At 49.8% G+C, this 20,127-nt stretch overlaps 1 protein-coding gene across 5 annotated transcripts in view; it reads left to right on the top strand.

The window, feature by feature from the left end:
* The first annotated feature begins 75 nt into the window (after positions 1 to 75).
* Positions 76 to 20,127, top strand: part of LOC100617771 (zinc finger protein 850-like) — a 40,105-nt gene continuing 20,053 nt past the window's right edge. The window contains exons 1-4 of one of the 5 annotated variants that reach the window (XM_056794658.1): positions 76 to 1,256; positions 1,429 to 4,776; positions 15,206 to 15,394; positions 15,918 to 15,970. In XM_056794658.1, coding sequence (XP_056650636.1) covers positions 15,310 to 15,394; positions 15,918 to 15,970 — 138 coding nt within the window. In that variant the 5' untranslated portion in view covers positions 76 to 1,256; positions 1,429 to 4,776; positions 15,206 to 15,309. The other 4 variants (XM_056794655.1, XM_056794657.1, XM_056794668.1 and 1 more) reach the window with 4 other exon arrangements.

Raw genomic sequence — 20,127 nt, 5'->3', positions numbered from 1 at the left:
TCCTCTCGCCCCCTCCCTCTGTCACTGGGTTTCCCGGGTCTCTGTTCGCCTGGTTGGGGCTCCCGTCTTGTGGATTTTGAGGGGAAAGGAGAGGGCCCGGCCTGGGGGACTCCAGGGGCCCGAGTTTCAAGTCGTTCTTTTGACTCGAAGGTTTCCTCCTCCCTCTACTGACTCTGCCCGAAAAGGGCGGGGGGGGGGGGGATATAATCTGGGTGTGGCAAAGTACCCGAAGTCGCCGGAGAAAAGAGCTATCGGAAAAAGGAGGGAAGGGAAAAGCCCCGTCCCTCTGGCCAGGGCGCCGCCTGCCGACCTCAGCAGCCCAGACACCTTCTCGTCCGAATTGGGTTCTGGGTTCTAGCCTCAGAGTAATCTCCGAACATAGAATAGGGAAGGAATCCCTTGCGCTGCGACCCCGCCCCGTCACGTGACCACTGCTGGCCCCACTGCTCAGGCAGGCCAAGGGGAAGGAGGCGGAGGAAGGGCTGAGGAGCTCCGCCCCCGCCCCCGGGATAGCCAGTGGAAAAGGGGGACAGCAAGGGTGAGAGCTGGGGCTGGCGGTGGGAAATGGTGCTCTCAAATCTGTTGACTGGGAAAAAACCCAGAACTATTAAATAGTCCAAATCACCCTTTAATCAAGGGCAGAAGGTTCAGCGCTGGGCGGCCTCGACAGCAGAGTCGAGGATTGAACTGTGACCCCTGGGAGTGGCACGATGAGGGGCAGGGAAAGGTGACGGCCATGACTAGAGCTGCAAAGGAACCGGGAGGGTTCAAAGGACACTGACAGGATGCAATCCTGCTGGGGCAAGGAAGCCTAGCTGGAGGCTGCTTCGGCCCAGGAGAGGATCTTCTTGGGAAAGGCCTGGTACAGTAGGGGAGACACCCAAGGGAAAGAGGGTCCCCAGCATATGTTTAGTCCCAGCCAACTATGGTCATTCCCCTGACGGTCTGAAACTGCCAGCCTGGGATTCCCGTGGGAACAGGAAACAAGTACAAACTTTGGGGTCTCCAACCTACAAGCTAGTCCGGAAACTTGGGGTTCATCAGATCCCGCCAGGCCACAAGTTTGGGGTTCCTCGAGTCCCTTTTGGTCAAGTCTGGCCGTCCACACAAATGGACAAATGGCTAATATGTGGAAGAGGCATGAAGAGAGAAAGGTTTTGAAGGACAAGCCAAGATGCAAGAGCCGAAGCTGGGGACTGACTTGGCTTGTCAACCAAGATGAAGATTCTAAACCGGAATGTTCCCAGGAGTGGCAGGTGAGCTGACATGGGGGAGGGGACTGGGTCGGTCTCTCTCTGGCAGTTGAGGCTGGCTGAAGACCCTGATTGTGCTGGCTTGTTTTTTTGGGGGGGCTTTCTGATCAAGGGGAGACCTCTGCGCTCTCTGAGATTTTGACTGACCAAGAGTTGGGGTTTCTTTTGGCCACAGAGAGAGGAGAAGTTGAAACTGGAAGACCTTGATGGTGATGTAAAAGAAGAAGGAAGATCTTAGCTGTTGTCCTCCATTTATCGAACTGTTCGTCTTCTCACCTTTGTTACTGGACTATTTCCATAACCCTCTCAAAGTCCCTTTATAGATTAGGGAAACCCTCATCCCACTTTCCTCAGTTTCCCACCCTGTTACCCCAATAAACCCCTTGATTTGAAAAGGAAAAGAAAAGAATATCTTTATAGTTCACTTGGGGGGAGGGAAGAAGCCAAAGGCTTCAAGAAGAACTGGGAGGAGAGGGTTGGAGAAGGGAGGGAGTGGAAAGGAGGAGGTCAGGGAAGATACAGTGATCCCTCAGTGATCAGTGGGGATCAGCAGGAAAACACCAGAGCATCCCCAGAGCAATTCCTGTGTACCAGCATCTCTGTGTATCAGCATTTCTCATTCCTACCTCCATTACAACCAAGCAGTTTCAGGTTCCCTTAACAGCTCTCTCTCGTCACAAGCCAGAGAATAGCAATGATTGCAAGGAGAAACAGTTTCCCTCAGTTTGTTTTCTCTGTTACAACGAGTAGTAGTTTCCCTACAGTTTAAATTATTTGATTTCAAATGCTACATGGGATTGAACTCCATGGCTAACGGTGGGAAAGCCTTGGGGTACAGGTTCAGGCCATTGGCATTTGGGGGCCCCCCCAGTGCCTCTGGTGCATTGACATTTGAGCCAGACAGGCAGGCCGTCTGCCTTTGGCAAAAACTAACAATCAAAACAGGGCCCCAATTCCCCAAAGCCTGTAAGTCCTTCTAATGTGGGGGGTCCTGACAGGATGCCTTCAGCCTCCTCTCCTGCAGACTTCTGTCTTCCTGCAGGATCCTCCGTTGTACCAGACAGCTTCACTGCTGCTGCAAGAGAAAACGTAAGAGAAATCCATAGATCCGTTCTTTAACAGGACTTGATCCCCTCTCAAAATACTTGCTACAAAGATGACCCACCCATGCTGCTACCCTTAAATCTGCCGTCCCATCTTAGGCATTCTGGTAATGGCTTTTCCACACCAACTATAAATTAGGTAAACTATATACCGAATCGGAAAGATCGCCTCCCTCGACCAAAATAACCATATAAAGCAGCTCTACAAAGCACAGAAGTATAAAGGCAAAAATAAAATCCCCATCGCAGGCTGTTCAGGCCTTTGTGAATCTGAAAATGGCTTTTCCTCCTGGCCAAAATTAAACTACTGTCTAGTGCCAAGTAAAACTCTAACCAGATATTCTTTCGCACCCCCAAACCACAGGAAAATGACTGCATGGCAATTTCAGCCTCAAAACAATTTTAAAAGTCAAATTTCAGTTTCAGTATTGAAGTGAACTCGCCCAATTCTCAAGATAAAAAATGCTTCTCAGTTTCCTTCCTTTGAAAACCTCTAAATACGTGCTGATTTCACGAACTGTTTTCATTCCCCTTTAACTACTTCACAAAACGTGCACTTAAACAGCTTAAGGCTTTTTACTTCTATGAACTATTAGGGGAGTATGAAAAAATGTTGCCACTGAGTCAGCTAATGTAGAGTCTGTAGATAAAAATGATTGTTAAACGAATTCTTCTGATTTGACTGAGTTCTAGCTTTAACCAAATTAGTTTTGGGTCCACATTTCATTTTCCTGAGTACTTATTCATTGGCAATGAGGGCTCATTTACCTTTGAACTTAGGCCTAGTCTAGAGGTGATTTCCTTAGTATTCCTAGGCACAAAGGCTTTCTCTAATCTCATTGTTTCCTGCCTCCAAGCTCCAAAATGTATAAACTTGACTGGTACTGGGGAGCCATTCAGTGTTCTATCAGAACCGTGTTTCTCAAAAAATGCTGCTTAGAATGTATTCTTTATGTGTAAGGCTTCCCCCCCTTTTGGGCACCGATATTTTGCCAGCTTCCTTTTAAGAAAAGGGACCCCTTTGAATTTGCTTCCTCATGCATAACGGCTAAACTTTTCCATCTAGCTTCACAATGTCCATATTCCAGGTCCTTCCTTCCTGAGGCTTCCTTCATCCTACAGACAATTTGCTATTAGCAGGAGGAAAGTGGGAAGTCACTTGAGATGAGGGAGAAAAGCTTCCGTAATTTGGATTCATGCCAGCGTAAATTGGCCATGATCTGCCGTCAGGTGTGGAACTTGGCAGAAACTTCGCCCTTGTGGCTGTATCAGTAGCCCGTTTCCCCCAGAGCATCTCTTTTCCCAATGATCTTCCCATCCAATTCCCCCTTAGATGGCCACTCTCCAGCCAGGCTCTGTTATTAACAGTTCTTTTAGGCTCCGCCATTCTTTCCTACCTTCAGACAACCCAGCTCTCTGGAATCTCTGCTGCAACTTCTCAAGTGAGCAGATGCGACCTTCGAACCCCTTTACAAGGTAAAATGCGCCTCCTTAAACTTCTACTTCAACTAAACTTGCGGAATAGCTCTGTTCTTTCTAGTTTTCCCTTATCTGGAAAGGAGAGGCAGCTGGAAGGGGAGCAGGGGAGCCGGCAGGACCTGGGCAGAGAGGCAGGAAGACCTCAGTTCAAATCTGGCCACAAAGAGTGTGTAACGCGGCTCAGATTGGAGGTACAGAAGGGAGACGTGGAAGGATAGAAGAGGGTGAGGGTCACCCTAAGGTACAGGGAATCATGGGCAGCGCAGAGGCCTCTGGGAAACAGGAAGTCAAGATCCTGCTCAGCCCTCTTCCTCCACTTCCAAAGATTTTCCTGCTGGGGCTTGTTAGGGGGGTTTGTGGTCCATACTCACCCCACCCGCCTGGGTAGTGTGGCCAGCAGTGGCCAGGTGAGGCAGGCCGGCACATTTCCCTTCCCCCACAGGTGTCTAAAACCTCGGGATGTCCTCGACGGCTCCGGACAGGACTCGGCCCCAGGGATTCCCTTCCTAATTCAGTTTACTGAGCAAGAGCCAGTATAGGAGCCTCCAGAGAATTCCTCAGAGGACCAAGAAGATGCTTTCCCAGGCCTTTGTTGCGGGGTAACCTGGGCGGGGAAACATTTGAGGACAGGGGCGTGGTCAGAGACAGCGGCCCGAGAGGGGCGGGGCTTTCTCCTTTCTTCCGTTGACTCTTTTTTTCCGCGGACCCCCAGTAGGTCACACTCCTCAGGCCTGGTTTAGGAGACTAACCCTAACCCTCGGCCACGCCCACATTCTTTCACTTGGCGCCTTCCCCATCCTGCCCCGGATGCACAGCCATGGGCAGTGCAGAGGCCTCTGGGAGGCAGGAAGCCGGAAGCCAAGGTTGTGCCCAGCACACCCCGCCTGCTCCGCTTCCAAAGATTTTCCTGCCTTGCCTCTGTAACCCCCGCGAAAGATTGGGTAATTACGTTATGAACTGGTGGAGGGGGGACGGCGGGAAAGGGGGCGGCGATCACACGGGGACCAAAACGAGGCCCAGAGTGGGGCGGAGCCAGATGGAGAGGATCAGGACTCCTGTGGGGTGGTGGGAAGACAGCAGAGGACATTACTCCCTTCCCCACAGGCTAGAGGCGGGAACCCCAGGCAGCGTGAACCCCCCGGTGGGGCTGAGTGGAGCTAAATTCGAAATCTGCTTTTTACCAGTCTCTGGGGCAGATCAACTCCCCGCCTGTGCCTCCTTGAGGCTAATTCCTTGAGTCCCCGGATCAGCCCGAAGTTGGGAGTCCCTCCTCCCTTGCGCTCTGGAGCTGGGCGGGGCTGGCTGGGGTCCGGAAAGGACGGGGGTTGGAGCAGAGCCTGCCTGTGAATTTCCGGAGGGATACATGGCTGCTCTATTCTCCGACCGGGTTCGGCTGTGGTTGCCCGCTTCCTCTGTGGTGTCTTCTTTCTTGCTAAAACGTCCTGCCCGGGGAGGGGGTCTAGGGGGCCAGAACAGGGTGTAATTTTACCGCACCCTGTAAGGACCCAGGAGTCCTGCCTCCCTGGCCCAGGGCCCAGATACCCAGCTCTTGCTCCCCTGAATGCCATCCCCTGCCACTTTAGGAGACCCCCTGCCTGGCAGCAGAATCCCAGGCATGGTGATGTCTCCGAGCCTCCGGCCAACCCTAACTCCCCAAGTTTCCCTTTGTGCTCTCTGGCCTCCTCCCTGTTGCCTCCTTTCCTGCCCTGGCTGGGGGGAGCACTCCTGCACCATCCACCCCCTGCAAGCCCCTTGTTGCTCCTGGGCAGCCTCTGCTTCAGTCACCCCAAGCACGCTTTGTTCTGGCTAAATGGGCAATGCTGAGCAGAGAGAGGGCAGAGAGCCAAGAGGAGTTCAGGAGGGCTTCCTGGAGGAGGTGAGATTGTCCTTTGGACTGTAGGGAAGCCAGGGAGGGCAGTGGTCTGAGCTGGGGAGGGACAGCTAGAGAAGGTGCTCCTGGCCAGGAGCTTGTGAGATGCTTTTGGAAACTATGGAAAAGTCCCTCTTGGGTTGTTGTTTTTAATGAGGTCAGCTGCCTGTTTGTTTGGGCAGGCCTTGGCCTCAGGGTCTGGGCAAATAGACATATACTTTGGAGACTAACCCCCTGACACAGTTGAGAGTTTTGAATGAGATCCAAGCTCATATTTTTAAGGGCAAAATTTCCTCTGTCACCTCCCCAAAGTCCTTACATCTACCAATCACTGTAGATGTTTCTAAAGGACCACCCATTTTGAATTCACAGCTGAGTAGTTTTAATCTCTTTAGTAAGAGAAAAAAATGCTGCTGTGTGGACTAATTTCATTAAGAGAAAACCTCTGAGTAAGTTTTCACCTTTTAGGTCTAAGTAGTTTACAAGTTGCCTCACCTTTATAGGCACTTAGCATCCCATTGTATCCATTCTAAAAACAGGCCTGGCTCAAAGAACTCCTTGGAAGCCCCACCATAAGCATGGATCCAAGTACTTTGTTTAGCAATGAGTTTTCTTCCCTAAAGCAGTCTTAAGTATGGGTGGAGTAGGGGTCCTCCCATTTCTGATCCTGGCGAGTTCTCACATCAAAATGGGGAATGTTTCTCAATAGGGAATTTGTTCCAATTAAGAATTCCCTGATGGGGAAATTTTTAACATTCACAAGTCTGAGAGATTTCAAGATTTACACAGTCCTAACTCTAGCCTCCCAGTTAGCGCTGTGGAAAAGTACATCTGCCTTCCATGAGCCCCAGTGATCCCGCAGATGAGGGGAAACCCAGTGCAGCCACCCTGGGGCTGCAGGGCCAGGTGAGCTCTCTGCTGCTCCCACCTCCAAATGCAGGGTTGGGCCTCGCCCTCCACTTTTTTCCCAGCTTTATCTTGGCAGTCTTGGGGGAGGGGAGAGGGTGTCCAGGAGAGGGAGGGAGGGAAGGAGGATGGGGATGCAGGGGGCAGGAGGGACCCTCAGATGCCCAGCCTGGTGGGTGGGAGCCCAGGGAGAATCCAAACTCTGGGGTGGGGTTTAGAGGTTGGGAGCAGTTTAGGGAGTGAGAGGGGCTCATTCCAGTGGCTTAAAGGAGGGGTCTGAGGTCCTGGTCCAGCCTGGGATTAGAGGATCAGGCTGGGCTAGGCAGGGATATAGCAGGACCCTCCCAGAGTGGGCTAGCTGGAATCTGGAACTCTGTGAGCTGGGCCCCTCTTCATCCCTGGGGCTGAGATCTCTCTGCTTGTGCAGGTCCCAGGTAGCTCTGAGCCAGGGCCTCCTCCCAGCTCCTGCCTCCTGCTGGCCCCCCTTGCCATGGGACCTGTGAACCCTCTAAAACAGAATCCCAAAGAGCTTCCGGGTTCAGCATCAGCAAATCTCTTGAATCCCCTGGAAAAGGGAGGAGAGGAGCAGAGATTTGCTGTCCAGAGTTGACCTGGAACTCAGCAGCAAAGGACTGTTCTGGTAATCTCAGGGCGCCCCCAGGCTGGTTGGTCCTTATTCAAGCCCTGGAAAGTTGGGAACCTGGAAGGACAGAGGCATTAGTGAGGGGAACCTTTTGGAGGTCCTGACAGGTGTCCAACTTCTACCTCAGGGCCCCCAGGAGCACACCTCCCGCTGGACCTGGCTCCTTGCTGAGCTCCCCACTCCTACCTCTTTTCTAGATGGCTAATCCTTCCCCCAGTGTCACCCTCTTCAGATTGACCATTGGGTGACACTTATTTAAACTTGAGTCCTTGCCTAGAGGGACCCAGGAGTCCCCCTTTCAGCTTCTCCTTCAGGAACCAGGAGTCCTTACCCCCAGCTCCTGGTTAGAGATTCCATTGTCATGCCTCTAGGTGCAGCCCTCTGTGAGGATCCATGAGCTATGCTTTCCTGTCCCCAGGAGCCAAAGCTCTTTCCTGGACTCCCTGGCTCCAGTTTCCCTTGAGGGATTCCAAATCTCAGCTCTACCAGAGGGTCCCAGGAGTCCTCCCCAGTTCCTAGGGAGACCTCAGCATCCTGTCCTATTTCCCCAGGCTCAGCTGCCCCCTGGAACACTTCAATCTCTCCAGGGTCCCTGCCCTCCTTGCCAGCAGCTCTTTTGGACCCTGTGCCTTCCCAGCCCCTCCCTTGGCTCCCCTTACTCATGCTTCCCTGCTCCCCTTTTTGTCAGAGCCCTCAGACCCTTCTCCCTGCCAGGGGGCTAGATCCCAGCCCAGGGTTTTGGCTCCCACTCTTGGGGCTCCTCTAGTCATACCTTGGCAGCTCCCTTCCAGAGCTCCCCTCCACCCCCCATCCCACCCTTCCCAGGGTCTAGACAATGTGTGAATTAGGGCAACTGGGTGGCATAGTAGGTAGAGGACCTGGACTGTAGTCTGGAATCCTCTTCCTTTTCAGTCTCTATCTGGCCTTGGGGCTGAAATGTCCCCCAGGCCCTGCCAAGTAGCCACATACAGCCCAAAGGACATGGGGATGGTCCCTGTGTGTTATCAGGTGACCTCCTTTCAGAGAAGACAGATGGGATGCTCGAGAGTCACAGCTGTGGAAAAACTACTCCCAGCAGTCTTCAGACGGAACCCAGGGCCTTGCTTCAGCTCCTTGGACAGTCCTTGAATTTTCTAGGCACCCAGGAAGAGTGGCCTCACCATCTCCAGGGCTATTCCATCTCCTTGATTCTTTGGATAAGACCCAAACCTCAAGCCCCCCCCCCCCCCCCCTCAATCAGCCTTAGGCACTTCCTAGCTGTGTGACCCTGGGTGTATCAAGGAAATCTCTCCCCCTCCTGAGTAACTTTACCTGTCTGTAAGGAAGCTTTTGCCGGAAATAGAACTGGGGACCCAGGCAAGGGAGCAGCTGCTTCATATTAAAGGGCTGGATCCTTCAGGCACTAAACTCAGACTCCTGTTTCTTCCCAGCTTCTGCACTCTTCCCACAGGGCCACCACCCCCTCCCCACTGGACCCAACCCAGTTGAAACCAAGGGGCACTAGGACCCAACGGATCTTTACCAGCCCAGTGTCTGCCTGACTTTCCCCACATGCTCTGCAGCAGGGACCTGCTCAGGGTCACTTATTAACTTAATTCTGAGGGTCCTTCCAGGCTGTGCTAGGGGCTCCCTGCCACCCCCCCCCCCCCAACTTTGAAAACAGCAGGCTGTTCCAGGGGAAGGGATTTAACTTCAGTTTTCTTTCCCTTCTCTCCCCCCCCCCCCCAACAGTCCTTAAACCTGGACTAAGAGGAAGTGTTCTTTTGAAATTTGTTTCTTAAAACTGCATTTTCCTCTTTCCTTCCCCCACCCTCAAACTTTGCTTGTAGACTGCTTGACTTCTTTAGCAAAACTAAAGTCACATTTTCTTTGGGAGTGCTTGCCTTTATTAGCATATTAAAAGACACTTTCCTGGAATACTGTTTTCTTTAGCATATTAAAAGAATTTTTTTTTTTTTGCTTTCTATCTGACTGGTTAGATAGGCCTATCCACAGGTGCCTTCCACTCTACACACATTTATAGCGTCACCTACTGTTGAGAATTAAAGCTGCAGGAAAATAAAAAGAATTCCTTTGTTACTGTTATTAGTGATCTACAATAATGCTATTAGATTGATTACATTTAAATAAAAGGATTATTAATAGGAAATAATAATATTGAATTTAAATTAAAACCAAATTTCTAAATTTGAAGAAAGCCAATATTAAATCAAATTAATTACATGCCATATTAAGGAGTAATTTTAGAACACAATAGAATTAATAATAATACTATCAATAATTATTAATTTTCAATAACTTATCAATTACTAATGATTATTGATTATCCATACTTTTTATGGTTGTTAATTATTAACTATAATGAATGCATGTTATCAATTATTGATAACTAATAAATGCACACTTACTAATATAATTATAATAAATGCATATTTGTTTTAATTATTAATAACAACAGTTATTAAACTAAATACACATTCATTATTGATACTGTTGCTGTGCAACGATAACTTTCTTTTCATTAGCCTTTTGTTTTAAACCTTACATTGCCTTCCACAATAACATTGAAGAACTTTGTCTCCATTTTTTTGTTTTAGGAACTTTTCGTTGTTTAAGCTGATCATTTAACAATACTCAAACTGGTTTAAATAGGACATACTAGATAATATGGGAAATACTGCAACACATTTTTGGAAGTTGGTCATGTGATTATGAATTGTAAGAAGAGGAATCAGGATAATAGGAATAGAAGTTTCAGGAATAGTAATATTGATAGGAGAAATAGTTATTCCAATGAGGAAAATCAACTCTTACTCAAACACCTGTACTCAATGTGGGAATTCCCCTAAGCATGGGAGACACCAGAGGTGTGGACAAAGAAATTGCTGAATGATGGTACTTTGGAGGGGAAGGAACCTAAAAGAGTCTGGAGGTGAATTTTAAGCCTTTTCAGTCATTGCCTTATTGATGTTAACTGTTTCAGTTTGTTCCCTTCTTCAGAATGAAGCAGTCTCTAACTCAATTCTAAATATAAGATGTATGTAATTTACTGTTAACCACTTTATAAGCTATCAAAATTGGAATTATTTGTTATTGTTAAATTTGTTATTGTTAAATTGTCTTAATTTGTACCTCCCCTATGACTATGATTGTAGAAGAACATCATTGTAAAAGCCCATGAACATCATTTTGTTCCTTTTTTGCCTTTGTTAATTGTCACATATATGATGATGGATATACTCCATCACATTGGTTTCAACCTGTAAATGAGTTTTGGAGAATTTAATTGTCTAATGATTTAAATTGATTTTAACGGGTATTCAGACATGATTTTCAGATATCTGGAAACATTCTTATCTCTGAAATAATATATAGTAGTCTCTCGGTGATCGAGAATGATTATTGTCTTCGTGCAGTTTCATCTACGGTGTACCCTCATGTGGCTTTGGAGTCCAAAGGCTGAGCCGCAGAGTGTGTGGCACATGGGGCCTGGGACGCCAGTTGTTATGGGAGGTGTGGTTGTGGCCTGGTGTCGGTGTTCACGCGCAGCGGCAAGATGTCGACGTTGCTCATCTTCAAAGGTGGTGGCGGCAGGGTTAATGTGGGTTTGCCAGCTGCTTCTGTCAGAGGCAGCGAGTTCTAGTTGCTTTGGTGTCATGCCAGCCCACTTCAAGTTGGACTTTAGCTGATCCTTGAATCTTTTCTTTGGTCGGCCTTGTTTCCTGAGTCCAGCTGACAGATCACCGTAGAATACCTGTCTTGGTATTCGCTGTGGGTCCATGCGGATGACGTGTCCAGACCATCGTAGCTGGGTTTGGAGGACCAAGACTTTGATGCTGGTGGAGTTGGCTCTGTCAAGGACTTCCTGGTTAGTGATTCAGTCCTGCCATTGGATTCTCATGATTGACCGGAGAGAGCGTTGGTGGAATTGCTCCAGCTGTTTCATGTGCTTTCGGTACAGTGTCCATGTCTCGCAGCCGTACAGGAGCGAGCTGAGGACCCCTGCGTTGTACACTTTGAGCTTCGTTGCAGTGCTTACACCTCTGTGTTGGAGGACTTTGGAGCACAGCCGCCCGAGTGCCTGGCTGGCCTTTTGGATCCTGGCATTAATATCGTGGTCTAGGGACCCGTCATTGGCGATGGTGCTGCCCAGGTACTTGAAAGTGTTGACATTAGAAAGCTGTGTGCCATTGATTGTAAAGCACGGCTGGTTCGTTGGCCTCCCTGGTGCAGGTTGGAACAGCACCTCTGTTTTGCTGAGGCTGATAGTCAGACCAAACAGTTTTGTTGTGGTGGAGAACCTGTCCACAATGGTTTGGAGATGATTTTCTTGGTGGGCCACGAGAGCACAGTCATCTGCAAAGAGAGCTTCCAGGATGAGTCTCTCTGTTGTCTTTGTTTTTGCAGTCAGGCGGTGAAGGTTGAATAGTGAGCCATCCAGTCGGTATTTGATGTAGACGCCCAGGTCTAGATCCATCACAGCATGTCGTAATACTTGGGTGAAGGATAGGTTGAATAGTACCGGAGCGAGGACACAGCCTTGTTTCACGCCATTGGAGATGTTGAAGCGATCGGAAGTCTCTCCACCAGATAGGACTTCCCCCGTCATGTCGACATGAAACAGCTGGATCAGTTTGACGAATTTTGCTGGGCAACCGAGCTTGCTGAGGATCACCCACAATGCATCCCTGTTCACTGTGTTGAACGCCTTTTTCAGGTCTATGAAGACAATGTAGAGACTCAGGTTCTGCTCAAGGCATTTTTCCTGCATTTGCCTCACCGTGAAGACCATGTTGATGGTGCTGCGATCTGGTCGGAAGCCACATTGTGATTCAGGCAGGTTCTGCTCTGAAACAGATGACAGGAGTCTGTAGAGTATAACATGGGCGAGGATCTTTCCGGCAGTGGAGAGTAGTGAGATGCCTCTGTAGTTGTCACAGGCTGCTTGTGAGCCTTTGTTCTTGTATAGGGCTAAGATGGAGGCATCTCTGAGTTCTGGGGGCATGTCTTCCTCTTCCCATATGCTCGTCAGTACTATGTGGAATGCCTGGAGCTCCTTTCCATTTAAGGCCTTGTACACCTCGGTTGGGATCCCGTCTTTACCGGGTGCCTTGCCTGCACTCATTTGTTTAATGGCTTTTTGGACTTCCTTTATTGAAGGAGGGACATCAAGTTGTTCAATGGAGCGGTTTTGGGGGATCTGGTCAAGGGCGCTTTGGTCGACTGAAGAAGGTCGGTTGAGAAGCTGACTGAAGTGTTCTTTCCACCTGTTGCTGTTGCCTTTTTTATCTTTTATGAGAGTGTCATCGTCAGAGGATAGCAAGGGAGTGGTGGTTTGAAGACAGTCTTGAGGGCACTGAAACATTGTTTGTAGTTTTTCATATCAGCAAACCGCTGGATTTCTTCTGCCTTTTTTTCCCCACCGACAGTCTTGCATCTTCCTGATCTCACGTTGTGCCGTGGCTTGAAGAGACTTGAATCTGTCCTTTTTAGGAGCAGAGTTTGGGTTATTTTGCCACTCCATAAAGGCTTTGTTCTTTTTGCTCAATAGGTCTTCAATAGCCGTGTTGTTCTTGTCAAACCAGTCCTGGTGGTTGTGTTGTTTTGGGCCTAGGACTGCCTTTAATGTTCCCTTCACTGCATCTCTGAACTGGTTCCATTTCTCAGTTGAGCTTCCAGTGAGTGGTCCCTTGGCAGACAGCTTGTTGTCCAGGCAGGACTGGAATGTTTGCAAATAAGATGCGCGAACTGTCTGGGTGCATTTTGGATGGCGAGGCGCAATGTGCATTTGAAGAGCCGCTCTAACCAATCGGTGGTCTGTCCAGCATTCAGTTCCTCTCATGGCTCTGGTGATCTTTACATCCTGGATGTCTTGCCGGCGTACAATGATGTAGTCAATGAGATGCCATTGTTTTGATCGTGGGTGCATCCACATTGTTTTATATTTGTTCGCCATTCTGAACACAGTGTTCGTGATGGTGAGTTCGAACTCTGAGCATTTGCTGAGTAGCAGTAGGCCGTTGTTGTTCATTTTGCTCACGCCGTGTTTGCTGAGCACTCCTTTCCATCTTTCATGGTCCTGGCCAACGCGGGCGTTGAAGTCTCCCAGTAGTATCAGCTTGTCATTGGTGGGCACTGAGTGCAGGACGGCACTCAGGTCAGAGTAGAACTGCTCGATGGTCTCCTCTGTGCTGGTCAGTGTAGGGGCATTTGCGTTGATGATTGTGGCATACCGGTCTTTGCTGAGAGGTAAACGGATCTTCGTGAGCCTCTTGTTGATGCCCACAGGCAAGTCTGGCAGCTGTTTGAGCAAACGGTCTTGATGGCCAGGCCAACACCGTGGATTCTGTCTTCATTTGAGGCTCTACCTTTCCAGAAGAAGGTGTATCCAGTGGTGGGTTTGCTGAGTGATCCCTCTTCTGGTGAGCGTGTTTCACTTAAGGCTGCCATGTCGATGTTATATCGCGCCAGTTCTTTACCTATTAGAGCTGTTCTTCTCTCAGGTCTTGGGGTATTCTCTCTGTCAAGTAATGTTCTATGTTCCAGGCTCCTAGTAGGAGTTTCTTTGTATTTTTTCTTTGATTTCGACCGCTTAAAGGGATGACCCGCCAGCCGCGGTGTGCTGACTGGGTGTTTGTAGGGCAGGCAATGTTTGGGACACCTTTTCTAGGCCCCTCCCTTGATTAGGGTGAGCCGTGCTGTCCTAGAGGGGGCTGCTCAGTCGCTCAGGATGCTGCCGAACGTCCCTGCTGCCCTACAGGGCCGAGCGACCACTGGTCCGTGGGCCGCCTACGTGCAGGATCGTGACTACAACTGCCAGGGGTCACCTCCACCTGTTGTGTCGCCACTCCCCCATCGCCACAGGTCTTGAAGAGGGTGGACGGGGTCAGGATAGACGAGTGTGCACAAAGACACTTGTGCGTGAAGGAGATTTAAGTGGAAAAGTCGGTGCACAGAGACAGTCCCCCTCTCTGGGTGTTGGAAGCCTGGGTCCAGTGGCACAAAGAGTCGTTACACCTGGAGACTTCCTCAGCTGCATTGGATGGCCGTGTTGTCTTTTGTGCTCCAACACGCCCTGAGCACTCCACAGTGCCTTGCTGCGTCGCCCTCTCAGCCGTTGAACCTTCTTGTTGGTTTCTTCCGTCTGTTCGGCCGAAGCAGTCTTCACATGCCGGGTGAGCAAAGCCCTGGTTCACCAGGGGTCTATGACCCAATGGCTACCCTCACAAGGTTTGGCCGGCCTGTGGAAGCCGTTGCCTGGGGTGTGGCCGCTGCCACATGCTAGCAGCTACTGGGAGCATATGGGGTGTATGGGGTGCTCAGGGAGGGGTTGTATCTCTGGTATGGAGGGCTTGTCGTGCCCTCCTAGGGCATCTCTCCAGCCTCTGACCCCCACCTGACACCCAGCTCTCACGTGTGGCTCCTCTGAAATACTTATTTTAATTATTACATGGGTAAGTAAGTCACTTAACCTTTCCTGCTTCAGCTCCTCATCTTTAATATGGGCTGGAGGTTTGGCCCTACAAAATCAGACAACTACTACTGGAGTTCTAATACTTAGGGCAACTGATAGGGTGATGGAGAACTCTGCACTTAAGCCCTCCTGAGGGCCACTATGGTCTCAACAAAGACCCCAACCCTGGAAGGGAATTGCTGGGACTTTGCACTGATCTTCAGATAGTGGGGGCTGCAGAGCTTTAGGACATGGTGGAGGGGATAACACCTTATTGAATACCCTGAAGCCCCTGGGCTGGGGTGGGTGGGAGTGGCCAAGATACAACAGCAGCTCAAGTGGCCAAAGAGGTGCTTCTGGGTTAAATGTCTTCCTGGGGTTCATCCTGGTGAAGAAAGCAAAGGTAGAGCCAAGTTCCTTCAGTCTCTGTGTAGGAGGAACTGGGCTGGCTGGGAGGAGATCTCTGCTTCTTCAGCTTCGATTGTCCTTCCAGTTCAGGCTTCCACGTTCTGGGAAGGAGACAAGACCAGATCCTGCTCACCTTAGGGAGCTCTGAGTTCTTGGTTTGACCTCTGGGAGATTCAGGCAGAGGATTAATTCAGATGGCTCAAGGAAATGGCAAAGAGCTCCTGTCTCTGCCCAGAAAACCCCAAAGCAGGGAAAGAAGAGTTACCAAAGCAAGAACAGGTGGGTTCATCATGGAGGTGGGTACCAGGAGGGCAGAGCTCTGCCTCAGCTTCGTCTTGGGAAGAGAAGGGAAAACCTCTGCCCCTTTGGGTCCTTTTTCCCTCCCTACCTCAGGGTGCAAAGGCCCAGGACCTGACCCCAGGAGGGATTGGTCTGATCCAGATCCCAAGCTGGGAGGGAGATCAGGGAGGCTTTCTTGAGTCCAACTAAAAGCAATTGGCCCAGAGAGTGAGCCCAAAGGTAGAGAGGAAGATGGGCTTTTCTACACTGGGGAAAGAGGAGATTGACTGTCCCAGGGGCTCCAGGCCATCTCTTGCTGCTCCAAAGGGCAGAGAAGGAAGACATTCCCTGGGCCAAGGGATTCCTGTTTGGAAGAGCTTTGGCTGGAACTCCATTCATAGGGTCATAAAGTGGGGTGAGGTGGGGACAGGAAGGCAGGGTCCTAAGTGGGGAGAGAAGGCCCAGGAAAAATGGAGAAGCTTCATCCGATGGACTCACTGGGGCTACTTTGCTGCCTCTACAGGGAGCCTGGAGTCCCAGGGAATGGCCTTGGAGAGGGACAGACTCCCAGCCCAGGTAAGTGCATTCCAGCCCCAGATCAGATTCCCATCAGCCACGGAGGCCCTCTCTGGGTCTGACACAAGATGGGCTGGGAAGCTGCTTCCTCCTTCCTGTTGGACCATTTTTATACTTGTATTGAAGGCAGGAGGAACAGCATTTCCTGACATTTCTCGGTGTTGGCCAATGATTCCTTGGTCCTTGGGCATGAATTTAGGTCAGGTCAGACCCCAAGAGCTCCCCCCAGGCGCTGCTTCCCTTGTTGGATTTCTCCCCATCACAAGTGAGTGCCAAGTACGACCGTTCACGCCTTCATCTTTCCTGCCAAGGGATGGAGTCTTTGCTCTCCCTCTGCTTGCCTGGCAACACACAGACACACGCGTGTGCACACACACACACACACACACCCTCTTCCTCTGTTTCTTTTCACCAACCTGTTTCCACTTGAGCCTTGTCTGGCCAGGCCTGGGCAGGCCTGGGTGTCCCAAGGTCTGTGCTGTCGTCCTCAGAGAGGAAATTGTCCCCCTGGTGCTGCTCACTTGCTTCTGCCTCGAGTCCTCCGAGTCTTCCCAAGTCAGCCGATCCGGAGGAACACCCCAGTCTGTGCTGGGTACTGCCTAGCCCAGCCGGGTACTGCTGAGCACAAAGAAAAGGAAAACCATCGGCCACCCCACCAACGTTCTGACCGGGGAGACCCGTCAGCAACTGTGTCCAAAGAACACTCTGCAGGTGTGGTGGAGGGAGGCATTCTGGGAGGGAAGGCTGTAAGGGTTCTGGGAGCACAGAAATCATTGGTTCCCAAGGGGAGGATTTAGCTGGGACTTGAAGGAAGCTCAGGCCAGAGGGAGGAGGGTAATCATTCCCTGCAGAGAGACAGCCCCTGGAAAGGCCCAGAATCGGGTCGTGGAAGGTCTTGGCCAAGGATCATCCTGGAGACCTGTGTCCCTGAGTCTGAGGAGGAGGAGGAAGGTGTGAGGAGATGGGAAGGGGCTGGAAGGTCATATGCCATTGGACCCTGTTGTGGGAATGGTCGGGGTCCTTGGCAGTGATAGCCAGAATCGGGCCGCTGGGGGGAGCCCAGGAACGGCCCTCACACAGAAAATGGGGCCTTTTTTTTTTTCAGAAGAGGAGCTTCGAGGGTTCAGCAGAGCTATTTGTCCCAGACCCAGGAGCTGGGTAGATGCCTTCTCTGGTCAGTAGAATGCCTCACTAGTCTAGTCCTTCCCCTTGTTAAGACAGGCTGAAGAGAAAGAGGTTTCTGGAAGGCCTGGGAATTTTCTTTGCAAAGAGGGGTCCTGAGGGAGACCTCCTGGCCTTGTCAAAAAGGCATGTCGCCCGCTCGACATCAAAGAGTGGGAGACAGACAGACTGGAGTTCTTCATGCTCTTCTGAAAACCTGCTTTCAGCCATTTATAGAATCACCCTCTGAGGTCAGTGTTCTTATTTTCATTATTTCCCAGTTGAGGAAACGGAGGCAAACAGGTTATGTGAACTTACAGTCATGCAGCATGTAAGGATCTGGCAGGATTGCAAAGCAGATTTTTAGGAATATCCTTTTGTAACGACTATCACTATGTTTGTGAGCCTACCTCAAAATCTCCATTTATACACCCCCCCCCCCCATGATCCTGTGGGGAAACCAGTTTCCCCCAAAGGATCATGGAAACATCTTCAACTTAAAGCTTGTAATCATGTGTGGATAAAAGGGAAAGAGAAACCCCGTGATGACTAGGTTGACAAGAAGCCAATTTGGGGGCAGTCCCCTTTGGCATAAGCGTCTCTATTCAAAACAAAGGCATTTCAGCCCCTCATAGTTCACTTCCCATCCCTCTGGATCTTCTGGTGCAGCATGTGGTCTCTGCAGGCCTCCATCTAAATGGCACATTCTGGATCCTGGGAGGGAGCAAGTTTCTTATCCTAAAATTGCTTCAATTTAAATCCTAGTTCACAGCAATAACTTGTTCCCCCCCCCCCCCCCCCCCGGTGAATAATAACAAACATGGGGATCACTCAGGGATGCATGACTGAGTTAGGAGGTACAGGAAGCCATTTGCAAAAGAAAATCAAGAACATGAAAAGATCCAAATAAAAGAGGAAAGTCACTTGTGAATGAAATACAAAATGTAAAAGTCTTATGTCTAAAAAATCCAAGTAAAGGAAAAACAAACCGATAACAGGCCCTTGAATCAGGGCCCAATGAAGATGATTGAAGCAATGATTCATCGACCCAATCCGTAGCCAGGACGATAGAACGTTTGCCACACCATGAAAGACGGACATGGTGACTAGGGTAGTGAGCTCATCAACTCCCTATGTCCTTCCTCTATTCCCCTCTTCACTCTCACCGCCGTGGTGCAATAAAGCTCCTAGCAGCTTCATGACTCAGTTTGAACTATTACACCCACATACCCAGCATGGCACCCAAACCTGTCCGTTTCCCCTTTGTAACATTTCTCGAAGACGCCCCATTCTGATCATCCCGGTGGAGGCCCAAAGCACCTCCTGCTCGCACTCTTCAGACAATGGGTGGCAGGTCGGCTCCCCTCGAGAGTCTCCGCTACAAATCATTGTACATTCAGTCCCTGGAGTGATTTTTCTGTAGTGCAGTTCTGAGGGTGCCACTCCTCTACTCCATAGGCTCCAGGGGCTCCCTGTTGTCTCCAGGATCAGATACATCATGTTCTATTAGCCATTCAAAGATGACCGTCACAGTCTTTTCCTTATTCCCCAAGTGGTACTCTTCCCTCCAGTGATCCTGACCTGGATTCTTTCAACTGCAGAGTTACCTTCTCTCCTATAATGGATTCTAAGTATTGATTCAAAGGCAGAAGAGTGGTAAGGGTTAGGCAGTAGAGGTGAAGGGACTTGCCCAGGGTCACCTAACTAGGAAGTGTCTGAGGTCAGATTTGAAACCAGGACCAAGTCTTTCTTTCTAGATCTACTTCTGTATCCATTGAACAACCTAACAGCGCCCACCCTCACCTTCCACCTTAGTATTCATTCTAAGATAGAAGAACAAGGACGAAGCAATCGGGGTTAAGTGACTTGCCCTGAGGTTAAATTTGAACTCGGGTCCTTCTGACTCCACCTCTGATCCTCTGTCTACTGTGTGATCTCGCTGCCTCTGGCTCCAAGCATGTTCAATGGCTGTCTCCCATTCCTGGAATATTTCTTTCCAGTTCAGAATGCTGACCCCACTTCCCTTAAATCCTAATGAAAACCCTTCTACACGAACTCTAACCCCAACCCCATGAAATTCGAGTGCCTTCATTCTCTTCATTATTTCCCATTTCTCCTAGGTAGACCTTGCTTGATGTATTTATTTTTTGCCTATGGTCTTCCTCCCTCATTGAATTGTCAGCTCCTTGAGGACAAGAGTTGTCTTTTGCCTTTTGGGGAATCCCCTGGGCTGAGCACAGGGCTCCGTATATAAAAGGCATTGAATGTCGATGGAATGGAATCGAACATTTCTGGTCCTTTTGAAAACCTGAGTATGTCGCTCTCTTGTTTGTCTTCTCCCATTTGGTTCTAAAAGATGCATTCACTTGTAGATGGGACATCACAAGAGTCTTTCCATGACACCCTGTGTCTTTGGCTTCACCCTAACCCTACCAGGTTTCTCTCCTTCTATTGTTATTCTGCTACGATTGTGGTCTGGAGTGACTCACTCCTCCTTTGTACGGTGTGGAGTTTTCCACAAACACATTTCAGGTTTTCATTCTAAAAGTAGGTCAGGCTACTTTTCATGGGTGAGCATTGACTTTTTGGGCCATGATGGTAGGGCTCCCATTGGCAGGGGTTGGGAGTGACATTTAACAAAAAGGTCAACGGAGGCCGTTCTCCAAACAAGATGAATGGGCATTCTGCCTGTCCATGAAGAAGTCGATGGCGTTACGTCCTCTACAAAGAACAGAATAGGTGCCAGAGAATGGAGGGCAACGAAACTGGTTTGGAGCGAGGATGTAGAAACAGTATGATTGATTGGAAGTTGAGTAAACGGGCGCCAGCCAGCCTTTGAGTTCAAATGCAAAGGCAAAGCCCTGACTTTGGACAGTAAAAGAAATCTCTTTGAGGGATTCTTGGATGGTGAAAGAATGCTACAGCGGAGAGGATGTTTTGGCAGAAGAAACGTGTCTGCAAGGAAATACCCAGGAGTGCCGTGGAGCAGTGATTGA

Source organism: Monodelphis domestica, chromosome 1 (assembly GCF_027887165.1).
Source record: "Monodelphis domestica isolate mMonDom1 chromosome 1, mMonDom1.pri, whole genome shotgun sequence".
In the NCBI taxonomy this organism is placed as follows: Eukaryota; Metazoa; Chordata; class Mammalia; order Didelphimorphia; family Didelphidae; genus Monodelphis; species Monodelphis domestica.
The sequence above is the reverse complement of the archived record's forward strand: the minus strand, read 5'-3'. Positions and strand labels throughout refer to the sequence as shown.